The sequence below is a fragment of the Cnephaeus nilssonii genome, assembly GCF_951640355.1.
Source record: "Cnephaeus nilssonii genome assembly, chromosome: 12".
In the NCBI taxonomy this organism is placed as follows: Eukaryota; Metazoa; Chordata; class Mammalia; order Chiroptera; family Vespertilionidae; genus Cnephaeus; species Cnephaeus nilssonii.
In genome coordinates, this window is record NC_137083.1 from 51,969,226 (window position 1) to 51,982,342 (window position 13,117).

Here is a 13,117-nt window from a genome sequence, read left to right on the forward strand (position 1 = left end):
ACATTTTAATCTACATCAGCTTTTTAATCGCAACCCTATGTGACAGAGCAGGTATTTTTAATCCCCATGTAGAAACAAGGAAACAGAAACTAAGAACAATGACTTGCTAAAGGTCATTCAAATAACGGCAGAATCAAACTTATACTAATTTAATTTTAATCTAGTAATCTAATGTGCCCGAAGCCTGAAGTCAGTAAATCCAGAAATTGCTTATCAGCCTAATATTTGTTCATTTATTTTAAAAATTCAAAGTTCACGCTCCACTATGTCTTCCAAAGTGGAAACCCTCTGATCCTATCAGTTATCAAATTCTACCATCCTCACCTCACCGATGGCTCCTTCTCTTTAAGCCCAACTCGTATACTAGAGATTCCCATCGTTTCCTCCATGGCTCCCCTCCCCCACCCCCAGAGAACACCTGCCCACTCCTGTAAGGGAGCCCAGCATAACCCTAACCGACTGGTCACAGGGGACTGAACTGGTACTGGAAAGTTGACCCAACCTGGATTCTCCCTCCCAAAAATTAGGATTTGGGACAAAGAGTCTGAATCATGCCACACTGGGCACCAAGTCTGTGGGATCACGTCATAGTATTGAGAGGCAGAAATCAAAGAATTTTACTGAAAATACTTGTTTTCCCAACAGAGAATGGAACAGACAAGTAGAAATTAGCAGAAATAAGAGACCATTCAAACCCAAAGAAGGAAAATCAGAGAGCCTATTTGCCAGTATTTTTTCTATTTCTGGAAGGCCAGTGTACAATTGAATTTCATGAATTCTTGAAATTCCTGCTTCTTGACCAAAATACTACCTCTGTTATTACTACCATCACCACCATCATCGTCTTCGTCATCATCCTTTCTATCACCCAATTTCTGTGAGTTTCTCTGCCTAGTAGCCATGCTAGCTCTGCTCTGATAGGCTCTCATTGTCTCCCTTTGTCCAGTGGAAATATCGTCACCAAAAATCTCTAACCACTCTAGCAGAACCTGCAAGCAACACATATCCTCCTGTGATCTTTGTTTTGCTCTCTTTTACAGTCACTTGCAATTGTAGGACCTTCAAATCCCCACAGAGTCTCTGGATTGTTTGGCATCCCCATAGAATTGTATGTTTTAGGCACATTAACCGAGGGCTATATGGTGACACACTGAGAGGTACATAACACATCTTCTTGGGAGTTCAATTTAAACCAAAGTTCATTGGAGAAGAGCAAGTAATTTGAATCAATATTTGGAATTATGAGAAACGTAGCAATATAATGTAATAGCATACAAATTTGCATGAATTTTTTCAATATAAAAAACTAAATTTTACAGAAATTTTCCCACGTGATGAGCCCCTGGTAAGTATGTTTCTCCTGATCCCCCACCTCAGGGGGAAAATATGAAGGAAACACCATGGGAAATGTCTTCGAGGCACTGACAGAGTCTATGTATGTCTGTAAGAAAGTTGACATACTTTCGAGCTACTCTATCACGGTAGCTCTCTTCTGTGGCTCAGCCTCTCCCCGCAACCTACTCTCTGTCTATTCTGCTCTCTGTGAATCACCATGTCCACACTCTCTCCCCTGTCTCTGCTAGACAGAGAACCTCAAAGTGCCAGTCCTGCACAATGTTCCCTTGCTTTTTTATGTTAGAGAGAAACAGAACAGGACTGGTTATTGTTCAATGTCTTACAGCTCTATCAGCTTTTACTTAAAACTTCCTCTTCCTTAATTCATGTTAGTAGACAAAATGAAGTTTAAGAAGGGGTCCAGAGTTCCCTATAAAGGAATCTCTACCTATATGTCCCTGCTGAGGAAAGTGATCTGATGGATGTCCCTAATCCCAAGATTCCATGTTGGTTCTGAAGCTGACTGTACTGGGGATGGGCACCTAATGCAAAGATAGCCAATTCTTAAATTGGCCTGCATCTTACAAAGCAGCTTGCTCTGTGACCACTAGATGACTTGATTCCCTTTCTGAATGTAAGTCACAGAAGATCAATTAGTCATTGATGAATTATCAGGATCAATTAGTAGCAACAGCAAAATCTAAGGATAGAGGGGCAGAAAGAAGAACTGCGTGATATAATCTTAATCCCATCTCCCCAGATGAGTACCACTAAGCCTACCTCCTTTTGACCATTATGAGTGGACAAAGTATGCTTTAAAGGAAGCAGAGACAACCTTCCTTTTGTTTTCTTTCCTGCACTTTCTGTTTCCTGCCTCTTCGTGATAAGCAAGCCTATAACAGAGAGCAGGCTGACCTCCCTCATCCCACTTCCTGGCATCACATGCTTAGAAGGGCAAATGGATTCAGGCCCTTCTTACCAGCAAGTTATAAGTTAGCAACTGCATTCAGCTTCCAGTATTAGTGGCCCAAGCATTGTGACTTCAAGACATAAAAAGATTACCTTTCAACCATAATGAGCAGCCTGGAACACAGAGTTGCTGGTGTGGTTTCAAGCACCCAAAAGATGTCAGGGTGAGAGCTTTGAAATTCTCTTGATTTTCCCTCCTGGGTGAAGCTCCAGCATAACATCTGAGTTTGGGCACAGAAAGAAGAAAAGGCAACAGAGGCTTTCTAAGAAATCCACCCAATAACTTCTTGAGTCTCATTGGCCATGCTGATCTGCAAGAAAGATAAGAAATGAGTTTGGTATTAGCTGAGAATACTGATTTACTGAACAATACAGTTCCGTTAGTAATGTAAAGGAAAGAATTGATATTGTGTAGGCAATTAGCAACATCTACCATGAACAGAATGGCAAGTTGGATGTGTAGACTCTGCCTACATCCACTGCATGATCCAACCCAACTTATTTGGGTGCTGCTTTAGCTTTTAATAAAATAATACCCTACACTCCAGTTCACTGCTGCTCTTCTCAGGTAACAGGAGTGATTGACAGAGCTGGACTGGGGAACTCCTGGGACTCTTTTCTCCACATCCTCACCAACATTTGTTTTCTTTTGTGTTTTTATAACAGCCACTCTATCACGTGTGAGGTGGTACCACTGGACAGCTTCCCCTGCCCCCCATCTTGAGGTATATACTACACGTCTGTGCTCTTTAGTTCCTCTAATACCATTTTGTTTACCAGTGTGTCTTCAGTGCTCATCACAACATCTGAAATATATTATGTTTTTAATAAATAACATCTAATATATCCATTGGATATATTTAAGCAAGTCATTGAAACACTTAGGCATCCTAAAGGAACAAGGTTTGATATTACTAGTAACAGTGCTGTTGTGTCAAATATAGCAATTTTTAAAAATCAGTCCAAAGAATTCATTTCCAATATCCAAAAAATAAATGGCAGCAAAAGTCCAAACACATATATTTTATGCAATTTTTAACATCCATTTATTTGTAAAATTCAAATGACTGCAACTTTTTATCACATCTGATGAGGTATTTGTTCCTGCCACTGCTCTTAGCATTGCACTTAATTGAGCTGTTCTTAGCTTCCTGAAAGGACCAGTTTTCAAAAAACAGCCAGATGGTAAATAGCATCCACACAGATTTTTTATATAATCGCAAACACCGTGTGTACATAAATTAAATGGAGGGGGATACCTGTGAGGGTTTTTGCTACTTCTCTCTAAAAGAACTATTGAGTATTGAAAGATTATGGTGAGATTTGCTATTCACAATAAATCACTTAGATCAATGGTTTTATTGATTCTTTACATAAAAGATTATAATCTTTACATAAGTGATTTTAACTCTGTGTTTACATCTCTCTATTTGTGCATCAGAGCCAGTGTTTTACATCTGGGTTCTTTAGGAAAGCAAAAACCTTTCCTAAACTTCTTTGGTACAATACTGCCATCTGGCGTCTTAAGAAAAAGGGAAAACATGCTTCAGTTGAAAGTACAGAACTCTGTCTCATTATTTGACATTCTAAAAGAATGAATGATCAAAATGAGGGGGCTTACAAATATGATGAGTTAAATACAATTTCAATGCTATATGATCATGTACAATGAATGGCTTGTGAATATCTGTATACTTAATAAAACATTTTAGTAATTACTGATTTAAGTCACATTACTTATATTTTTAAAATATATTTTTAGAGAGAGATCCAAGATGGCGGCGTAGATAAACATCTGGGCTGCTGCCTTCCACAACAATTTCCAAAACTACAACTAAAAGACAGGACGTCTATCAACCAGAACCACGGGAAAGCTGGCTGAGCGGAACCTCTACAACTAGACCGAAAGAGACGGGCGCAATCAGGACACAAACACTGAAAAACTGAGGTACAGGGGAGCACGCGCGCATTACGAGCTGGCGGCGGAGCCCAGCTAGAGGCGGGTGTTGCTTTCTTCAATCTGAAGAGAGACAAGCCCCCAATCTCTCTGAAATCCAGTTTCCGGGGAGAGACTGGGCTGTCTGCCATAGGGTTGGAGTGAGGGTGGCTACTAGCAGAGCTGCGTGGAGGTAGAATTGTTGGCTGCGCCGGGGCGCGCGAGATGGCGGGGACGCGATTGCGGGACATGGTTGGAGGCGGCTCACTGCCAGCCATTGCTGTTTGATACGCCCTAGCCTAGTGACGCCCTGAGACTCTGCCCCGCACAATCTACAAACACACCCAAGCTCCTAGCAGCGGCTTTTGCATATGAATGGCCTTCTCTATTGCAGTTTAAACTAGTAAACTTGCAACCCAATACAGACAGCTCCAAGGCCTCCAAGCTCCAAGCAGGGAGGAGAGGGCCATGGTTCTAGCTGTAGCTCCTGCAGGGTAGCCTCAGACAGCAGCTGAACTGCAGCCATTGGAATGCCAATGCACCTAGTGGCCAGTGTGAGGCACCAGATTTCAACTCCTCACATCCATAAGTGACACACTCGGGAGGCGGACTCAGTGAGCACCAAAGCCCCACTCAAACAAGCCCTGTACCACAAGCGTGTCTCCAGCGCAGCAGTGCTTCCATTATAGACACAGCAGGTCCTCACAGCCAATTGGCCTGGAGGTCAATTCCTCCCAGTATACCAACAGCAATCAAGGCTTTTAACTACACCAAGACTTTCCACTCAGCCCACAAAGGGATGTACCAAGAGCGACCACCTAGGGTGATTGGGGAAGCTGAGCTACCGGCCCCTATAGGTCACTGACCACACAAAGCCATTCCATCAACACAGGGAGGCAGCCAAAATGCAGAGACACCGAAGCATGTCACGAATAGAAGAGATGGAGGAAAGTAAACTAATGAACGACACAGTGTCCAGAACCACATTTATAAGGTTACTCAAGAATCTTCTAAAAACCACTGAGAAACTTGAAGAGACCTTCAAGGACCTTAATGAGAATACCCAAAAAATGGGAAAGGACCAGTCAGAAATTATGCATACACTGTCTGAAATAAAGAATATACAGAAACTCAATTGTAGATCACAGTACCCAAAGAGTCAAACCAAAGATCTGGAATATGAGGAACCAAAAAACACCCAACCAGAGAGGCAGAAAGAAAGAAGAATCCAAAAGTGTGAAGATAGCATAAGGAGCCTCTGGGATGGCTTCAAGTGTACCAACATCCGAATTTTTAAGGTGCCAGAAGAAGAGAGAGAGCAAGATACTGAAAACCTATTTGAAGAAATAATGACAGAAAACTTCCTCCACCTGGTGAAAGAAATAGACTTACAAGTTCAGGAAGCACACAGAACCCCAAACAAGAGGAATCCAAAGAGGACCACACCAAGACACATCATAATTAAAATGCCAAGGGCAAAAGACAAAGAGAGAATCTTGAAAGCAGCAAGAGAAAAACAGTTAGTTACCTACAAGGGAGTACCCATATGACTGTCAGCTGATTTCTTAACAGAAACTACGCAGGCCAGACGGGAGTGGCAAGAAATATTCAAAGTGATGAACAGCAAGAACCTACAACCAAGATTACTCTACCCAGCAAAGCTATCATTCAGAATTGAAGGTCAGACGAAGAGTTTCACAGACAAGAAAAAGCTAAAGGAGTTCATCACCACCAAACCAGGATTACATGAAATGCTGAAGGGTATTCTTTAAGGAGTGGAAGAAGAAAAAAAAGGTAAAGGTAAAAAATTATGAACAACAAAAAGACATCAAATCCATACCTACCAACAAGTGAATCTAAAAATCAAGTGAATAAAAAATCTGAAGAACAGAATGGACTGGTGAATATAATAGAATCAGGGACATAGAAAGGGAGGGGACGGACAATTATCAGGGGGAAGGGGGTCTGAGGGGTGTGGGAAGAGATTGGACAAAAATCTTACACCTATGGATGAAGACAGTGGCGGGGGGTAAGGGCATGGGGTGCGGTGGGGAATCAGGTGGAGGGGAGTTATGGGGGGTGGGGAGGAACACCTGTGATAATCTGAACAATAAAGATTTATTTTAAAAAAATAAATAAAAATAAATAAAATAAAATATATTTTTATTTATTTGTTTTTTTAGAGAGAGGAAGGGAGAGGGATAGAGAGAGAAACAGCCAATCGCTGCCTCCTGCATGCCCCCTACTGGGGATTGAGCCCACAACCGAGGCATGTGCCCTGACCAGAATCAAACTGTAACCTCCTGGTTCATGGGTTGACACTCAACCGCTGAGCCACACCACAGTCACATTACTTATAAATAAAATAAGGAGCTTTAGTTAACAGTAAACATAAAAAACAGAAACAGACTCGTAAATACAGAGAACAGCCTGATGGTTGCCAGAGGGAAGAAGGGTTGGAGGACTGTGTGAAAAGGGTGAAGGGATTGGGATTGAGAAGTACAAGTTGGTACTTACAAAATAGTCATGGAGATGTAAAGTACAGCACAGGAATATAGTCAATAATAATAACTGTGTGTGGTGCCAGTAGGGTACTGGAAATATCAGGGGGAACACTTTGTAAAGTATGATTGTCTAATCACTATCCTGTACACTTGAAACTAATTCAAAACCATATTGAATGTAAATTGTAAATTAAAATTTTTTTAATTTAATTTTTAAAATATATTTTTATTAATTTCAGAGAGGAAGGAAGAGGGAGAGAGAGATAGAAACATCAATGATGAGAGAGAATCACTGATTGGCTGCCTCCTGCATGCCCCCCACTGGGGATCGAGCCTACAACCAAGGCATGTGCCCTTGACCAAAATCAAACCTGGGACCCCTTATTTCACAGGTCGATGCTCTATCCACTGAACCAAACCAGCTAGGGCTTAAATTTAATTTTTTTAAAAAGTAAACATAAAAAATAAAATATCTACAAAAACAAATGAGGCAACTCAGATAACTCTCAGGTTAAAGGAATATGCAGGAAAAGGGACAAGAATAATAACTAACATTTATTATTTTTTTATCCATAAACATAATGTATGTACTTATGCTTCTTCAATATCTATTAATAAATTATAATTTTTTCAAGAATTTCTTGTATATTTTCTTAGATTTACTCTTTAATATAATATACTGTTTTATTATAGACTAGAGGCCCAGTGCATGAATTCATGCACCAGTGGGGTCCCTCAGCCTGGCCTGTGGGATCGGGCCAAAACTGGCTCTCTGACATCCCCTGAGGGGTCTGATTGCAAGAGGGCACAGGCCAGGCCGAGAGACCCCACTGGTGCATGATCAGGGCCAGGGAGAGACACAGGAGGTTAGGCAGCTGGGAAGGGACCACAGGAGGGCTCTAGGGCATGTCCAGCCCATCTTGCTCAGTCCCAATTGGCCGGACCCCAGCAGCAAGCTGACCCACAGGTTGGAGTGTCTGTCCCCTGGTGGTCAGTACATGTCATAGCAAGCAGTTGAACTGCCTTAGCATATCATTAGCATATTACGCTTTGATTGGTTGAACAGATGACTGGATGATCGGACACTTGGCATATTAGGCTTTTATTATACAGTAGGTCCTCAGGTTATGTCAGAGATCTGTTCCTATGGTGCAACGTAATGTGATTTTCACTGTAAGTTGGGACCCACCTACGTAAGCACCTACATCACTCATATGGAGCACATACACAGCAGTAATGAAGAGAAACGGTAAAAAAAATTTAGAAGAAAGAACAATTCCTGACCTTTACTTGTGATAAATAAATAATAAAAAACATAAAGCACATACATATGTAAATGCATTGAAATGATGGAATTTTTTTTTTTTAATAAATAAATGGGAGATGGCGAAGTAACCATGAAATGATGTATGTTGAGTCCGAGGTAACCTGAGGACTGTCTGTATAGGAATAGGATTATAAATTTTGGGCTTTTCTTAATAAAATTGCATATATTTAGCATGTACAACATAATGCTTTGATATACATAGTAAAATGATTACTACAGCTAAGCAATTAACATATCCATGTCCTCAGTGAGGTGTGTGTGTGTGTGTGTGTGTGTGTGTATGTGGTAAAAACCCCTGAGATCTATTCTCTTAGCAAATTTCCAGTATTTGATACAGTATTAACTATAGCCATTATATAGTTCTCTAGAACTTGTTCATCCTAAATAATTACAACTTCTTACTCTTTGACCAACATCTCCCCATTTTCCTCACCTCCCCAGAAGTAAGAAAGCACCACCTCTTAGAGGAAATGTTACTAGACAACAGACCATTTAGCTTCTCCCTTCAACTTCATTCATTCCACAAAATAAATGAGTAAGTGAATGAAGCATGAAGGACAAAAAATAAAAGAATTGGAAAAGTTAAGATACCTGTAAAAAAAAAAAGTAAAAAAGAAGCACTGGATCAGGGGGGAATGTTATAAAACAACATTCAGTCTCTAAATGATCAGTTATCCAGTCTCTATTGTCAAATTTTTCGCCAGAGCTTGCAGAAGTGCATATGAAATCAGTCCATATTCCTTTAGAGATTGAGGAGAGTTAGAGATGCTGGAGAGACAGAGCTCACCAAATATTTGGAAATGTTTCATATGGAAGAAAGCTAGACTTCAGAAATTGCAGCCAAGTATGTTAGAATATAATCCTTAGGAATGTTAAAATGTCCTAGATGTAATCTTTGAGAGTGTTGTAGGCTACCAATGCTTCATTTGTGAAAATTTCATTCATTTAAAAAATATTGACTGAGTACCTTCTCTGTACTTTCATGAAGTTTACATGTTTTAGGGGCATGGGTTTAGGCAATAAATAATTAAATATATGCCAAAATATTCAGCAGGTGACATATGACAGAAAGCACCCAAGATCTGGGTGAGGAATATCATTCATAGGATGTTCAGGGAAAGTCTTTCTTATAAGGTGACTTTTGAGAATACATTTTGAGAAGAAAATGAGACACTGGAGCATGTACAGGAAAAACATTCCGTGAAAATGAATGGTCCTGAGGTGGGAGGGTGTTTGATGAGTTCGCAGAGTAGGAAAGAGGCCCATTTGAAGCAATGACCTCAGAGGACATCTGAGAAGGGACAGAGGCCCTGAATATGTATGTGGTACCTATGGGTCATTGTAGGGATTTAGCTTTAATGATGAGAAAGATGGGAAGCTCTGAAAGGTTTGAACATAGCAATGGCATGGTCTTAGTTATATTTTCATAGGATCACTAGTGTTTCTTTGGGTTCAGGGAGTGGGCTGGGAAGCAGAGTGAGCATTAAAAAGCTTTTGCAATAATGAAGGCCAGATTTCCTCCCTACTCTCTCCCTTCATTGCAAGGTGCTGGTCTTGTTCATGGCAGTACTCCTCTTGCCAAGCACAGTGCCTGGCATAATAACGATGGCTGAATGAAATATCTGACAATGGCAGTCATACCAGTCATACACCAGTGCCTGGGAGGAACTGTGCACTAGTCCATATTAAAAACAGTCTATGATTAAAGTCATGCCTCAGAGGTGTCAGAAGGCATGCAAATGGAAAGAGGCACCATATCCAACCATATTCATCAAGATATATGCTTTGCCTGCTGCCAGTTCCCTTGAAACTCATAAACAAATCCTACTCTCTTCTCACACATGCAGGTCCAGATGGGCATGCAAAACTTGGCTTGGGTAACTGAGAATGTCTTGTTTGCATCCGTGATGCTATGCGTGGCCCCCTGTGAAGGCTGTTGCACAGAAACACTGGGGTTTCTTAAAAGCTTCTGCATCACCCAAGAGATACAAGCTTCATTCTTCTACTCATATGATGAGCTTTTGTGTGTATCCAAGAGATATTTTATAGCAGCAATTTCCCTCTCAGTTTCTTGCCAGAACTTTCTATGCCTTCACGTTGGCATAGATCTAGAGCAAGAGGTAAAGGCCTAACTCAGTATATAGACTTACTTTCCTCTACGGGGTGGTATGTGAGTCTTAGGACTAAGAAGCGACATCATGTTAACTCTGACTTCCAACATAACTGTGTCCTATGAAGTCAAGAGTGTATTTATGGTCCTTTCAGTCCTGGAGTTTGCAGTGGGGATTCTGGTCAATGTCTTCATTTTCTTGGTGTATTTTCGGGATGTGGTGAGGAGGCAGCCCCTGAGCACCTGTGATCTTGTCCTGCTGAGTCTCAGCCTCACCCGGCTTTTCCTGCATGGGCTGCTGTTTCTGGATGCCATCCAGCTTACTCACTCCCAGCAGATGAACGACCTGCTGAGCTTCAGCTACCAAACCATCATCATGCTCTGGATGATCACAAACCAAGCCGGCCTCTGGCTCGCCACCTGCCTCAGCCTCCTCTACTGCTCTAAGATCGTCCGTTTCTCTCACGCCTTCCTGCTCTGCTTGGCCAGCTGGATCTCCAGGAAGATTTCTAGGATGCTCCTGTGTACTGTCCTTTTCACCAGTGTATGCACTATCATCTGTTCATGGGACTTTTTTAGTAGATCTCACTTCAGAGTCACAACTGTGTTATTCATGAGTAACAATACAGAATTCAATTTGCAAATTCCAAACCTCAAGTTCTTTCATTCCTTCCTCTTCTGCAGCGTGGGGTCCATCCCACCTTTCTTGTGTTTTCTGGTCTCTTCTGGGGTTCTGATTGTCTCCCTGTGCCGCCACATGAGGACAATGAGGGCTAAGACCATGGACTCTTGTGACCCCAGCCTGGAGGCCCACATCAAAGCACTCAAATCCCTCATCTCCTTTCTCTGCCTCTTTGTGGTGTCATTATGCGCTGCCCTGCTCTCAGTGCCTTTACTGATGCTGTGGCACAACAAGATTGGGGCCATGGTCTGTGTGGGGATAATGGCAGCCTGTCCCTCAGGGCATGCAGCCATCCTGATCTCAGGCAATGCCAAGCTGAGGAGAGCTGTGGACAGCATTCTACTGTGGGTTCAGAGCAGCCGAAGGGTAACAGCAGACCAAGGCAGATCCCAGGACACCAGGTCTATGTTGAAAGGTTAATGGCAGACCTCAAGGCAGATCCCAGGACACCAGGTCTATGTTGAGAATGGACATGAAACAGGTCCTTCATGAATACACCTCCAGTTGTTCAGAAGCCTATTCCAACTTCTTCCACAAACCATAACTGAGAAGTCTCTCCTCTCTACATCAATGAACTCACCCAAAGCAAAGAAGAATAAAATAATAAAACTCTACATATGGCCTAGGCAAGTAGAATGGCTTTGGTTCCCTAGGTTTGTTTTGATAAAATGAATAAGATAGAAAGGTGAGGTACTCAGGGTAAATGCTTTGTATACTATAGCTTGTCAGTGCATGGTATGAGCCAAACCATGAGAAATCAGGTCTTCCGAAATAATATCTAAATATCAAGATAGCATGGTTAGCTTTTCACATGACTGCTAAATCTTTTTCTTTCCTTTTTTTAAAATATCTTATTGATTTTTTACAGAGAGAAAGGGAGAGAGATAGAGAGTTAGAAACATCGATGAGAGAGAAACATTGATCAGCTGCCTCCTGCACACACTCCCCACGGGGGACATGCCCACAACCAAGGTACATACCCTTGACCAGAACCAAACCTGGGACCCTTCAGTTCGCAGGCTGATGCTCTATCCACTGAGCCAAACTGGTTAGGGCTAAACCTATTTCTTAAAGCAGGTGCTAGTACAGTCTTTAAAAATATTCACCCCTATGGCAATTACAGAATCCTCCTCAAACTCCACAGTTTTTATGAAAACATGAGAACAAGTATGTCACTACTTCACTTCAAGAGGTACTTCATTAAAACTTCTACAGGAATCAAAGGATGGGATCATTTTGTCTGAAAATACATTGACTCAGAAATGTATATTTAACCTGCTTGCGGGCAGACATCTACTCAGTAGGCACCCTGGACACCAGCGATTTGTGTGTGCCTCTGGCTCTGCTGCATTGGCCCTGGAAGAAAGTACTTTGCTGGTTCCAAACATTGGTCAGTCTAGTTGGGGAAGCTGCCAAAATAGCCTAGAAAGGTATGCTTATAGCAATTCAGCATTCTCTATCTGCCTGCACAGGAACCTAACCCACAAGACTTTCCTCAAATCAGATCCTAAAAGGCTCAGAAGAGAAAAAGGTGTCACAGACATAGATCTTGACAGACTTCAAAGACATAGCAGGACATCCACAGAATCTCCTACTTCTTCTTTTTAAAAAATATTATTTTTTATTGATTTCAGAGAGTAAGTGAGAGGGAGAGAGAGGTAGAAATATCAATGATGAGAGAGAATCAATGACATTGACCAGCTGCCTCCTGCACACCCACACTGGGGATTGAACCCACAACCTGGGCATATGACCTTAACCAGAATCGAACCCGGGACTCTTCAGTCCGCAGGCCAATGCTCTAGCTATCCACTGAGCCAAACAAACTAGGGCAAGGCGCGTACTTCTGCTAGCTGTGGGCGCTGCTATGGAATGCTTCCTTCGCTCAGGCACCTGGCCTTGATAAATCCAATTCCTCCTCTCAGTTTTCCCAACTATACCTCTACATCACCTGCAACTTCAACTTTCCTTGGTGGACACCAAAGTTTCCCTTAAAGGCAGTGGTCCCCACTCTTGGCTGCACAGTAAAATCTCCTGGGAAGCTTTTTAAAAATCTCAATGCCTACACAGGTGACATACTAGGTCAATGAAATGGAATCCCGGGCATCATTTGTAACGCTCCCCAGGTGACTCCAGGTACAGCAAATGTTGAGAACCTCTCTTCTAGATGCCCTTTGTCATGACCTGGATGGTGTGGCCTTTTTAATTCCACTTTCCCTAGAATATTTGGAGGAATATGATCATAGAGGAAAAA

The 13,117-nt window shown here is 41.9% G+C and overlaps 1 protein-coding gene across 1 annotated transcript; it reads left to right on the top strand.

Annotated features, from left to right (window-relative positions):
* Positions 1 to 10,269: 10,269 nt before the first annotated feature.
* TAS2R38 (taste 2 receptor member 38) lies at positions 10,270 to 11,275 on the top strand (the record flags this gene model as incomplete). Its single annotated transcript, XM_079785461.1, is given in 2 exon segments — positions 10,270 to 11,240; positions 11,242 to 11,275. Coding segments are annotated over 2 exon segments (1,005 nt in total).
* Between the last annotated feature and the right edge of the window lie 1,842 nt (positions 11,276 to 13,117).